This window comes from the organism of the source record quoted next, unplaced genomic scaffold (assembly GCF_019419815.1).
Source record: "Pyrus x bretschneideri cultivar Hongxiangsu unplaced genomic scaffold, Pyrus_bretschneideri_v1 Contig15, whole genome shotgun sequence".
Taxonomy (NCBI): domain Eukaryota; kingdom Viridiplantae; phylum Streptophyta; class Magnoliopsida; order Rosales; family Rosaceae; genus Pyrus; species Pyrus x bretschneideri.
In genome coordinates this window covers 2,448,384-2,461,818 of record NW_025999446.1, presented here as the reverse complement: position 1 = coordinate 2,461,818, position 13,435 = coordinate 2,448,384, and the positions used below count along the sequence as shown (strand labels likewise).

At 36.5% G+C, this 13,435-nt stretch overlaps 1 protein-coding gene and 1 pseudogene across 1 annotated transcript; one reads left to right on the top strand and one right to left on the bottom strand.

Annotated features, from left to right (window-relative positions):
- The first annotated feature begins 538 nt into the window (after positions 1 to 538).
- On the top strand, positions 539 to 5,143 carry LOC125475507 (NADP-dependent malic enzyme-like). The gene is made up of 19 exons (XM_048580306.1): positions 539 to 911; positions 1,422 to 1,542; positions 1,656 to 1,730; positions 1,859 to 2,010; positions 2,097 to 2,202; positions 2,356 to 2,421; positions 2,531 to 2,626; positions 2,753 to 2,824; positions 2,946 to 3,029; positions 3,112 to 3,210; positions 3,300 to 3,347; positions 3,442 to 3,495; positions 3,617 to 3,715; positions 3,795 to 3,884; positions 3,980 to 4,057; positions 4,181 to 4,255; positions 4,353 to 4,443; positions 4,531 to 4,659; positions 4,740 to 5,143. The coding sequence occupies exons 1-19, from the start codon at positions 583 to 585 to the stop codon at positions 4,826 to 4,828; spliced, it is 1,953 nt and encodes a 650-aa protein (XP_048436263.1). The 5' UTR covers positions 539 to 582; the 3' UTR covers positions 4,829 to 5,143.
- A 217-nt stretch (positions 5,144 to 5,360) lies between these two features.
- Positions 5,361 to 9,920, bottom strand: LOC125475508 (annotated as a pseudogene).
- Between the last annotated feature and the right edge of the window lie 3,515 nt (positions 9,921 to 13,435).

The window sequence follows — 13,435 nt, the reverse complement described above, 5'->3', positions numbered from 1 at the left end:
CGTGGAATTGTAGTTCACATCAACGAATGAAAGTCACCAACGAGCGCATAACAAAAGCTTTAATTAGTAGTTGATCAAAGTACGTATCAAACAAACATGACGTAAAAAATCATTTTGTAGATAGTGATCAGGGCGTTTTGGGTTGATGATTTATTAAGTATTTTGTAGGTGTTGTGTCACTGTGTAGTATCTACTTGTGTAGTGTTTAATTAAGATGAACTGTATCATTATATAAGAAAAACAGTAGTAGTAAAGAATGTGTTACCAAAATAAATCATTACATCATTGTCTAAAGAGCATTGAGCAATGAATGAATTTTAGGCGTTGTTTCAAGTTATACTCTTTGAGAAGGAGAAGGAGACATAATGTTCTGGTATGCACACCCTTTAAAAAATTATCAAAAATATGTTGTATTTTTTAATTTTTTAATTTTAATTTTTTTCATGTTTTAGTTGAATAATGTAGCACACGTGGGTACTTCTGTTCTCTTTGACAATGAAACCTACCTTGTTTTTAAAGCCCTCTGTAATCCCAAAAAGGAAGGAAAGTAAAACCGAATCCCACCTTTTATTCCCCTATAAAATGTGGGAGGTTTCTTGTTTTGCAAAACACAAAAAAGTTTGCAGCTTTTGCCTGTTTTGGTTTCTGGGTTGTTTTTATTTTCTGGGTTTCATTGGAGGACTGCAGTGTGATTTGCAGAGGAGAATAGTGGTGGGTTTTCGATTTGGAGATCGAAAAAAGGTCGGAGCTTTGATGGGGAGCGTAGTGGAGGAGATAAGCAACGGTGGTGGCCACTCAGTGGTGAATGTGGAAAGTAAGGCTGACTTTGGTGGAGGTCTTGTGGACGTGTACGGTGAGGATTGTGCCACCGAGGATCAGGTTCTCACACCATGGACTGCCTCTGTTGCCAGGTAACACACACAGAGCTTCTTTTTCCTTGTTACGAATTTTTGTCTGCAACTGAGTTTATAACTCTTATTGTTGTCCTTTTATGCAAGTTTTAAGTTTATTTTAGTTTTCTTTAAATACTCTTATTATTGTCCTTTTATGCAAGTTTTAAATTTATTTTAGCTTTCTTTAAATTGTCCTATTCTTCCCTTGAAATTTGTGTTTGTTGATGCTCATTTTAGTGAGAAAATTATCCATATTCTCAATTTTTCATGTTTGGTTATTCGAGATATTTTGATATTACATTATTCTAGTTTCGTTTGATAACTATTTCATTTTTAGTTTTTAGGGTCGGAAACCATATTTTTCAAGTGTATATTTGCGGTTTTACTAAGCCTTAGGCTTCTTCTCTCTTTTTATACCACACCTGCTGAAAACCATGTTTCTTGTTAATGAATCATCTCGCAGAAAGTTAAATATGCATAATTTGGTTTGTTTTTTAAAGCATCTTCTGCAATGTAAATGTGTTGCAGTGGTTACACATTGCTGCGTGATCCACACTACAACAAAGGTCTTGCCTTCACCGAGAAGGAGAGGGATGCACATTACTTGCGCGGCCTTCTGCCTCCAACCGTCCTAACCCAGGAGCTTCAGGTCGCAAAATGACCTTACCTCACAGTTCATTTTCGTCCTCCGTTTCATTTTCAGTGATTTATTTTGTTGTTTAAATTTCGGCTAAACTTTGTGCCATAATTTCGGTGACCCAGGAGAAGAAGCTGATGCAGAATCTTCGCCAATATGAAGTTCCGTTGCATAGGTACATTGCCATGATGGATCTTCAGGTAATTGTCTGCTTGAACAGGCTCTATATCAGTGCTTGAGATCATTGTCAATCACAATTGCTATCAAACAGGGTCGTCGTCACTAAGTTTTGCTTCTTTTCTGGCGGCGTTCTTGTTTTATTGTGCAGGAGAGAAATGAAGGGCTGTTTTATAAGCTTTTGATTGACAATGTTGAGGAACTGCTTCCTGTTGTGTACACGCCAACAGTTGGTGAGGCTTGCCAAAAATATGGGAGCATTTTCAGGCATCCTCAGGGTCTTTATATCAGTTTGAAAGAGAAGTACGGCTATCTGATAACGTTTTTACTGAGTCTCACATGTTTAGTTGAATATCTGTCAAACATATATTGATTGGCGAACTTTTCAGGGGAAAGATCCTTGAAGTACTAAAGAACTGGCCGGAGAGGGGTATTCAAGTTATTGTCGTGACTGATGGGGAACGTATTTTGGGGCTAGGTGATCTTGGCTGCCAGGTATTTGTTGCAGATTCTACTCAGTTGTTATGTACATATACAGTATTGAACTGTTTCGTTTAAATCCAGTACATATTTCATTTGGAATTGTTGCCTTTGTCTTTGGTTGAATCGTTGTCACCTTAATTAACATCAATGTTCCGAAATTTTCAGGGCATGGGGATTCCTGTTGGAAAGCTCTCTTTGTATACTGCACTCGGAGGAGTTCCTCCTTCAGCGGTAAGCATTTCCACAACTGTTGTCCCCTTTCTTTGAGTTCAACAACACGAGCAACAGAAAATTTTGCCTGTACATACAGAAATTTTAAAATCTGTGTTTTTGTTTACAGTGCTTGCCTATAACCATCGATGTTGGAACAAACAACGAGAAGTTGCTGAATGATGAGTTTTACATTGGGATTAAGCAAAGGAGAGCAACTGGACAGGTTAAATATTTTTTCACCTAAGTCTTGTGTTCTACTTTGTAAGTCACCATAGTTTTAAGAAGTTTTAACCACGTGAAATATATGGTTTCTGTAAAATTGAGGTGGTCTTTTACCTTTGTGATTTAGGAATATGCGGAGCTTCTCGAAGAATTCATGACTGCAGTTAAGCAGAATTATGGGGAGAAAGTCCTAGTTCAGGTAGAAGTCTTTCCTATCCTTAATGTAATTATGTTTATGAAACTCTTCTGTCCTACGTGGTTTCATCGTCCTCTGAATAACCAGATTATCGTTTGCTATTTCTTTCTTGTTCCTTCTTTAGTTCGAAGATTTTGCAAACCACAATGCATTTGAACTGCTGGCTAAATACAGCAAGACTCACCTTGTCTTCAATGATGACATTCAGGTAACATATTAGACTTTCGTTTCACAGTTAGCAATCTTTCTTCCCGGGATGTTTACAACTATTTTCTTTCAATTTGGTTCAGGGAACGGCATCTGTGGTCTTAGCAGGGCTCGTTGCTTCCTTGAAATTACTTGGTGGAACATTAGCTGACCATACCTTCTTATTTCTGGGTGCTGGAGAGGTGAGGCTTGAAAACTATTCAGACAGTCTGTATATTCATAAATGCCCTGATTTTTGGATGTTTTTAACTTTGCTTCTTGGCTACTGAAGGCTGGAACCGGAATAGCAGAGCTTATAGCTCTTGAGATATCAAAAAAGGTATAAACTTGCTTACCTCAAATCGCCTGTTCTCCCCGTAAATGCTTTCTTCAGCTAAGCATTTGTGATTAACGATGTGTTTTCATCTTGGCAGACCGGCGCTCCATTGCAAGAAGCTCGCAAGAAGATTTGGCTTGTGGATTCTAAGGTACTTAAAATCTGATCAAATTCTTCCCTTCGAACATATGCATTTGATCCGTTTATCTTCCTCTTTTCCTGTTTCTTTTACTTTGTTTTTTGATATAACTGAGGCATTACATTCTTTGCAGGGACTGATTGTTAAATCTCGCCTAGGATCACTTCAACACTTTAAGCAGCCTTGGGCTCATGATCATGAACCAATAAAGGAACTTGTAGACGCCGTGAAGGTGTGAAATTATACTTGAACATAACAATGTCTTTCAACAATTTCTCCTCCTGTTATCTTACACATCCCTAATTCATCAGGCAATCAAGCCAACAGTGCTGATAGGAACATCTGGTGTGGGAAAACAGTTCACGAAGGAGGTCGTTGAGACCATGGCCTCCTTGAATGAGGTTCGGTCTCTCCCTCCCTCCCTCTCTCTCTCTCTCACACACACATATATGATGATCAACGTAAGTGACATTGATCTGGTGTATGGCCACTGCAGAAACCACTTATCCTTGCTCTTTCCAACCCAACATCGCAAGCTGAGTGTACCGCTGAAGAAGCTTACACATGGACAAAGGTAATCAATCTGCTCTTTCTTTCTTCCCCTTCCTCTTTTCTCTAATTTTCGTTGGGGTTATAACGCGGCTAGATGAACTAGCAGAACCCTATTTAACAATCACATCGTTTTTCTCATACGAAGGGTCGAGCAATCTTTGGCAGTGGAAGTCCATTTGATCCTGTCAAATACGAGAACAAACTCCTAGTGCCTGGCCAGGTTTGTACCTTCCAACTCAAGCAACTCTTCTTGTTATGAATCACTCTCTTCATTTGAAGACACTAGGATCTTACTTTCGCCTAACCACATTATTCAGGCCAACAACGCGTACATATTCCCCGGTTTTGGCTTGGGATTGATCATGGCTGGTGCCATTCGTGTACACGATGACATGCTTTTGGCAGCCTGTAAGTACACGAACAATAACCTTCAAATGAACACCGATTCTCTTTCTTATCTGCAAAAATCCTCTAAATCATTTGATTTCGCGACAGCTGAAGCTCTGGCCACGCAAGTTTCCGAGGAACACTACGCCAAAGGAATGATCTACCCGCCATTTACCAACATCAGAAAGATATCAGCCAACATTGCAGCTAAGGTCGCTGCTAAGGTCTATGAACTCGGTAAGTTTCTTTCTGAGTTCGTTACAAATACCGTGCTGTAACACATCTTACTAAAGTTCGTGTTTTCCATTTGGTTTCAGGTCTGGCTTCTAATCTGCCTCGACCAAAAGATCTCGTCAAGTATGCAGAGAGCTGCATGTACAGCCCGCGCTACAGAAGTTACCGTTGAATTCCGCCTGTTTCGTGGTCTGCAACTTCTACGATCCACCATTTTTTTTTACCACTAAAAATTTGAATTCATTTGGTTGTTTTGTTGGTAGGAGGGCACTTTTGTTCCTAGCTTTATTTCCACTAGAACTTGCCAAGTTTTTGTTATTTTTTCTTCCAATTTAGGAAGATTATATTTATTTTTCTGCCAAAAAATGGAGCAATAATCGATTGTAAACGCCTCTTACCATTTGATGACTTGACATAGGACTCGTTCGGAAGTGATTTTGAGATTGTCAGAATCACTTCTAATGAGAAGCATCACTGTTGTTTCCAATTCTAGATGCAACATGTTTTCGACACAGAAACTAATGCCAGACTCAGCTCAGAATGATTAAAATACTGATCCAACATATAATACTTGCAACTTGATGAAGTTTAACTAAAAATCGACAAAGTTTCTTAACCCAGAAAGAATTCTGAAAAATGATAAGAACTACACTTGCGATGTATGAATTGTCGAATATTGGCGAGTACAAGGTACATCGGTTATGTAGATTCAGAAGAATGGTATTAATTTGCAGATAGGAACATGTAGCTATACAAATCAAACTCGTTACATGGTAACAGTAAATTCAGGCAAGCAATTACACGTTTGAGATACATTAGACTTATTAGTGCAGGCCATTAGACTTACTAGTGCAGGTCATCAGAAACTTGGGAACTCCGAATTCCCCAAAAAAATTTCGGCTTCAAGTTCTTTTTTGTGGCTGTAAATAGCCAACCCATTTGGGTTTCGCAGCCGGTACAGTTTGTTACTGTCCACGCATACCTGCAAAAGTGATCAAACTGGCAACTTAACAACTTCGTAGTACTAAAATTCTAATCACATTTAAATCAGAGAAAATGATCAAGCTTTACGAAACCAACCTTGAAGTAACTTACAGTGACAAATTTCCAGAGATTTAGAAGGTGTGAATAATATAATCAAACAGTTGGCTTAAATTCACTAACATTGCAGCTAGATACCAATTTTATTCATACCTAATAAGTTCCAGTCATTCCATATAATTTATGATCATGATCTACGTTTATTTTTATTTGTTTAAGTATTACGAACTTCCAACAGTTTTGTGAGTTACATAACTTCGAATCCTTATGATTTTCATTTTACAGACCAATAAAAGAAAAACTATTACTCTATGCTTTGAAAAGCCATCAACAGGGAAAAAGACCATGTTAAGGACGATCGGTGTGCTAAAAGGTTTACGAAAATGCATGAAAATTAGTGTTCTTTAAGATAGTAAATTGGTCAGAGAATCAGAAGAATATTAAGGTACAGGTCCATACCCAGGAAACCAGCTGTATTCAGTCACTGCTGGCCCTATAAGTGCCAAGCCATTTGCTTTGTAGAGAGTCATTATCTCATGAACGCAACCACTTGGGTTCACGTAAGCACCAAGAGGACCTTCACTTGACATCACCAGCATATTACTCCGCCTTGCAATGATAGTCTGCATTGTGTACCCAAAAACATGTGTACACACACACACACACACACACAAAAGTCAATAAAACATATAATGGGCAAAGGGTATATACTTTTGAATGCATACACACGGGCACACATGCAGTGTTCTGAAGCAAGTACATTACCTGACATGTTTTACACTGGATAAGATCAAAACTCTGAAGCAACTCAATTTCTCTACGCAGCCTATATGAAACGCCGTCAATCTCCAAAAGCTCCTGCCTAGTACATTCCGAGACAGGAATTTTACTAGCGATAAAAAATGACAAAATATCAGGCTTCTTCACAAGACGATCCATGCTTGGTGCCCCAACTATCTGTTTCCACATCTCTGCAATGCAAGAAACTCACAAACTCTGTAAAGCTGAATCCTTAAACTCCATTTTTCATTTGATTAAAAGGATATTGCAAAATGCTAAACATTTTTAGCACGTATACCATGATTAGAAATTTGTTGCATATTCTATGAATCAAATAACTGTTTACTGGATTCACTATATTCTATGAATCAAATAACTGTATACACATAAGTAGTAAGCACCAACAATGTTTAGCTGTAACATTTAAAAAATATCATTACATAACTGTTTACAGTGCATAACGACTGCCATTATCACCAGACAATTCACTATAGATCATTACAAAAAGTAAGACACCCGAAATAAGAAATGCACACACAACATGACATCACACAGCATATCTACCAATTACCCGATAAAACTAAATATTGAAATGTCAAGCATTAATTATATTCTGCAATTTTCCTTTGTAATTCTTCCAAATTCAGACAATATTCTAAGGTTGTTTTACATCCATTATACAGTTAATCTGGAAACTGTAATGAAATGCTTTCAGTTAACATTAACATATAAAACTTAATATGCAAGTGCCTGACCCTTTTTCATTTTTAGTCCTACAAAGTGGTAATATCTTCTAATACATTAAGGATCACAACTTTTCGAACATCAAGTGTGAACACAAAGTAAAGTCAAATACCTGCTGCTCTTTGAGCAAGACAATACGAGTCATACATGCGTATACCCAATGGGGCCAGAATGCTCTTGGAACTCTACGAAACTGATTTAAGTCCGTATTTCTCCAACATTTATTTGGCTCTTCCTGTTTGCTGGATTGCATGTCTGACATGGAACTGCTTGCCAAATCAACATTACTAATCTCAGGGCACGAATGCAATGAAGCTGAAGAATCAGAGTCTTTTGATTGCAATTGTAACTGTGACTTCTCATCATCACTACTTGAAGTTGTTGATTCGTCCATTGTATCAGATCCAGAATAGGAACCAACTGCAGATTGGTGGATTTCTCTCTCAGTCAATGACAGTGCACTCTCAAAGCTTTCATCTGACTTTGCCTCTGAATCATTGTCCACATCCATAGATCCAACTGACTTTGCACGAGAATCATTTGAAGGCAGTTTAAGTGAGAATTTGTGGCCTCTTGGATTACTAAATGGTGCCAAATCTCCGAATGCATCCCTTGGGACCCTTGATGGTATATCTTCCTGGATGATTTGAACTTCCCCACATGGCTGAAAAATGAAAATTTCACACCAAATAAGACATTACATAAATGAACATGACCAAATAAAAATGAAACGGATAACAAACAATCAATCTCTCTCAAACATAAAATTTTTCTAACCGCTCCTTCTGCATCAATCCAACGGTGTCTTAGACGAAATCTCTGTTGGCCACGAGTTACCACATTCAGTGAGCCATCCTCTAATCGTCTATATTGCCGAATCTATAAACGGAGAAACATAAAAAGTTGAATAATTCAGCATGTTATAAAAGAAATAGCATAGGTTGAATAACAATTTCTACTTATGAGCAGTAGAATAAACTAAATATACCTCTGCGGTTGTCCCAACATTTGCAAGCCTTATTCTTCCATTATCTCTGAATACATGAATCTGAACAAAATTTCAGGGTTAAGAACAATGAAACAGCACGTAACAATCCAGGGGCAAAACAAGTCAAAAGTTGTCACAAGGAGTTCACCTACCACACCAATGGTATAAGGAGCATCAACTTGGTTTAGTGCTCTCTCAATAGAAAGTACAAAACTGGGTTGAATGACTCTTAAGGGAAGGGTTGCTTCTGGGAACAGGACAACTCCTGCATATAGAATGTAGAAGAAACCAAGTTCTCTTTAAGTAACAAAAATAAAAGTATTTTATACAAACGTACAAGAATATAAGTAAAATGATGACAAAAACAAGACCAACAGCAGACTTCACTTTGATTCTCTTCTATTTCTCGTCCATTCAACTTGCTCATTAGGGCAAAAACGTTTAGGACTAGCAGGTACTTGCTTCTATTGATTTTTTACGCTAATTTTATTAAGCAACTAAAAAACTTAAGACACAATGATGTTACGGAAGGTAGCTCTTGTAGCATCTCTCCCGAAGAACATCATTGACAGATAGCATTCACATGACAGTCTTTCTTTTTTACAATAAGCTAGTGATCTAACTGTCTCTCAGTCTCAACCAACAATTCATTCCATGATACATTCAATTATTTTCTTGAACAACTTTTCTTTACTACCAAAATGGCTATACGACTTTGCAACGCATGGCTTACACCTATGGCTAATGCAGTTACGCTAAAATGCCAAACATAATTCAACCGCTACCAAAACGAGTAACTGAAGTTTGAAATTACTTAACAATCAAATGTAAAATGATAGAACCTTCAAGATAAAAAATAGGGAGCTTCAAGACGGCGCCCCCATCCAGAAAAGCCACCCTATGATGAGTGTCTTCAACCTCTGTTTCAATCAAAATTAACTAAACGTCAACACTTTGAACAGAAAATTGTGGACAAATCAGTATAAAAACACAGGCAAAAGACCAAATGCCTACCACCGAGATACGTATGCAACGAAGCCACAGAGGTATCGAAAGCATAATCATCAGACGGGCCGCGACCATCACTGTCAAAATTTCCATAACAAATTCAACAAATTAGTGACATAATAAAATAAAAACACAAAATTTCATCTCAATTTTACTGTTATTATAGAAAAAAGGAATAACAAATGATATGATCAAATAACAACACTGATAAAACAAAACAAAAAAAAAAAAAAACATAAAATATCAAACTTGAGTTAGCTACTCGTCACAGAAGAATTCGAAGCTCTAGTTTCCAAATTAATCAAATGAAATGAAATTCTGAAGAGTTAGCAAGGAGGAGAGGGGAAATGATGATTACGTGGCGTCGCGGTCGTCGCCGGAGGAGGAGTCGTCGTCGACCTCTTCGACCTGCAGTTCTTCGAGATCGAGTTGTCGGATCTCCTCCATCTGCCGCCTCTCTCGCGCCAGAATTCGATCGTCGTCCATTTCTATCGCACTGTGGGAATTGGATTTGGTACGTTAGGGTTTTTCGTCTGGAAGATTTGAGAAGTTTGAAGAGTTTTTAAGAGGTTACCCGCCACTTCAGGTGCGAATTTGTCTTTTTCTCCCGCTCTCTCTTCTGATTCCCCAGTTCAGCTGCTTCACTGACTTTTCACGCCGTCGATGCCGATGTGTCACCCTAATATTTTAGGAGAGATTTTTTACTATGATCGGAAACGGTTTGATACATTATATGTCATTATATAAATGATGGGATATGTGTTCTAAAAAGTTAATAACTTAAAAAGTAAAATTTCCAACTACTTATATAAAAATACGTGATGTACCATTCGTGATCATAATGAAAAATTTCTCATATTTTAAGGGCTAAATTCTTTTTGTTATTATTCCTAAATCTCGATTTTGTTTGTGTAAGATTATAAATATTTTTCGATTTTCTTTAATTTACTTAGTTTTTTAATAGTTATTTTTTTCATAAAAAACACTAAATTAATATGAAAAATCACGACTATACCTCTATGAGCTTGTTTTAATGTGCTTTTAAAATAATTAAAAGTACTTTTGTTGTAAATATTTTTGATATCAATCCTTAATAAAAATCCAAGTTGATTTTGGAAAAACACTATAAGTGTTTCTTGCAAGAAGCACATACCTAATGCTTCTTCAAAAAAACACTTAAAGTGCTTTGGAATTTAAAATTAATTTCACTAAAAACTTTTTCAGTTATTTAAAAACACTTACAAACGAGTCATATTATTTTTATAATTAACCACAACATAACTAGAACTAACCTTCATGCATGAGCTCATGCGCGTGCAAAAGACATTTTTGAACCATAGCGTGCTACGCTCATCTTACATGTTTTAAATGTATTTATATGCATTAATTGCTTAAATAATTTTTTTATGACAAAAAGAAGGTCAAATATTTGAAGTAAGTGAATAATATTCGAACATGCTAAGAAACCTCTCATAAACCAATCAAATTAGTTGAATCTACATAATAAAATTAGTCTTTCAATTTCTATTTACATTCTATTGAATTTACATTTAGAATAGAGAAAATAATATTTGATAAATAACTGATTGAATTATATTATTGTTAGCCTGTTGTGAGGCTAAGTCCACCCCTTCCCTTTAGTGTAGAAAACATCGTTTGTTCAAAACAATAAAAATGATTATTTGACAACTAATTAAATCACATTATTATGCGCGTACCGAATGCCTTTATTTTTATTTTTATTTTTTATAATTGGCACTACGTGCCTCTTAAGTGTTTAAAATAGAGAAAATAATACAACTGATTCAATTACATTATTCTGCGCTTGTGAAAGACCTTTTTTATCATCGGCGGTACACGACTCTTAAGATGTTTTGAATGCGTTTAAAAATAGAGAAAATAATATTTAATAAACAACTGATTGAATCGCATTATTGCTAACCCAATGTGAAGCTAAGCCCACCCCTCACTCTTAGTGTAGATAATGTCGTTTGTTCGAAAAGAAAAAAAAAACAATCATTTGACAGCTGATCGAATTACATTATTATGCGCGTGCAAAATACCTTTTTTATAACCAGCACTATGCGCGCTCTTAAGATGTTTTGATCGTGTTTAAAAATAGAGAAAACAATGTTTAATAAACAACTGATTAAATCATATTATTGCTAGCCTATTATGAGGCAAAGCCCATCCATTCCCCCTTAATGTAGATAATATCGTTTGTTCGAAAAGAAAAAAAAAAAACAATCATTTGACAACTAATTGAATCACATTATTATGTGTGTGCGAAAGGCCTTTTTTTTTTTTGTTTTTTTTTATAACCGACACTACTCACCTCATCTTAAGATGTTTTGAACGTGTTTAAAAATAGAGAAAATAATATTTAATAAACAACTGATAGAATCACATTATTGCTAGCATATTGTGAGGTACTAATTAAAAAAAATTACTGTATAAAAAATAAACTGTAAAAAAAAAATTAATTATTAAAAAAACACTGTTTATATGACAAAAATACTCCTACATTATATTGGATTGCTTTTGAACTTTTTTGTTTGAGGGGCATTTTTGTCCACTTCTTTGTTTGGTGAAGCTTGTGACCCAAAAAAATACTGTTCACAACAGTTTTGGCTTTATATATATAGATGGGCTAATGCATATGTTGTAAAAGTTCAATTCATAGTAGACATGACAAAAACTAGCGAATTCAAAGTTTTGAAAAAGAGAGTGAAAATCTTGCACAATTGATTTTAGGCTCCAAAGAAAACTGTGTTTTCCTCAAAATCGAATCAATAAGAATTCTAGTATTTCCTTCCTAAAAAAATTCCGTGAAACCTTTGCATTAAGAGCTTTTTTTTTTCTTTTTTCTTTTTTTTTTTTTTTCAGTTTAAGGGGGGCTAGCTAATGGTTTCGTCACGGCAACCCACTCATTCAGGGGTTAGGAAGACTCACAGAGGCATTTAAACTCATCCTGACCACCCTCGTGTAGTTCACCAATACTAGAAATTAAGCTCTACACATGCCATGAGGAATACAAGTTTGTAATTCGTCCCAACTATTGACCAACCCATGGTTGTTTGCATTAAGAGAGAGTTAGTTAGACTGAAAGTGTTACAACAACAACAACAACAAAGTCTTATCCTACTAGGTGGGGTCAGAGATTGAAAGTGTTAGATGAACTGTTTAACTGTGGCCATGAGCAGGGTGACATTCTCCATAGCCTCTTGGGGTACGAAAGGGGTGGATAACCGTGGCCTGACACCAGCTGTTCATTCAAACAATAAGAAACAAAGCAAGGTTTATAACTAAATCCAAAGTTTCATTCAAACAATTAAACAAAGCAAGGTTTTTAAAGAAATCCAAAGTTTCGTTCAAACAATTAAACAAAGCAAGGTTTTACCTTTGGATTTGTAGTCCTTTTTTTAGGTGCAAGTTCGGTTGGATTTGTCGATGGTGATTGTCCTTGTGCAGATGAAGATGCCTACAAAGTAATTGAAAGTGTACCGATCCGTTCCCAATTTTACGATTTTTATAATTTTAATAAATGAATTTACGAAAATGCCCTTCGATGCAAAGTGTTGACTTTCATTGACTGCCGTGTTGTGTCACGTAAGATCTGTTTTCTTAGCGTATACTCGTCGTTACGAACGTGTGGGCGTAAACAGAACGTAATTTGGAGTTATAACGAATGAGTTATTAACGAACAAAGTTGAGGACAAAATGGTCATTTAACCATAAATCTGGAAAGCTCTACATTTTGGTGGAGAAATCAGTTGATGCCACGTGTGTGGGCAAGATTGAAAGAAAGGAGATATGGACGGAGGAGAAAAGAAATAAAGGAGAGAAAGGAGGGGGAGTGTTATCCAATTAGAAGAGAGGAGAGGAATGAGCTGCCTAATCAGAAATGAAAGTAAGGAAGGAAAGGAGAGAGGTGAGGAAACACCCAATCAAAAACTTCTTCCCCTTAACCCGTTTCTTTCAACCTGACCCGATTCGGTCAGCATCCATTTCCAATGCCCTTACAACGTTTTTCGTGCAAATTAAAGTTCCCCACCATTACCTAATCATTTTCCCGCCACTTTTCCTTCAATTTCCAATCAAACCCGACGAGATTTAGGCCTCGATTATACAATGAAACACCGACGAGTTTGAGGGTGTCTAGTCGTTGATCCTCCAATTGTGAAACGTTTTCCTTCAATTACCACCACCAAAACACTC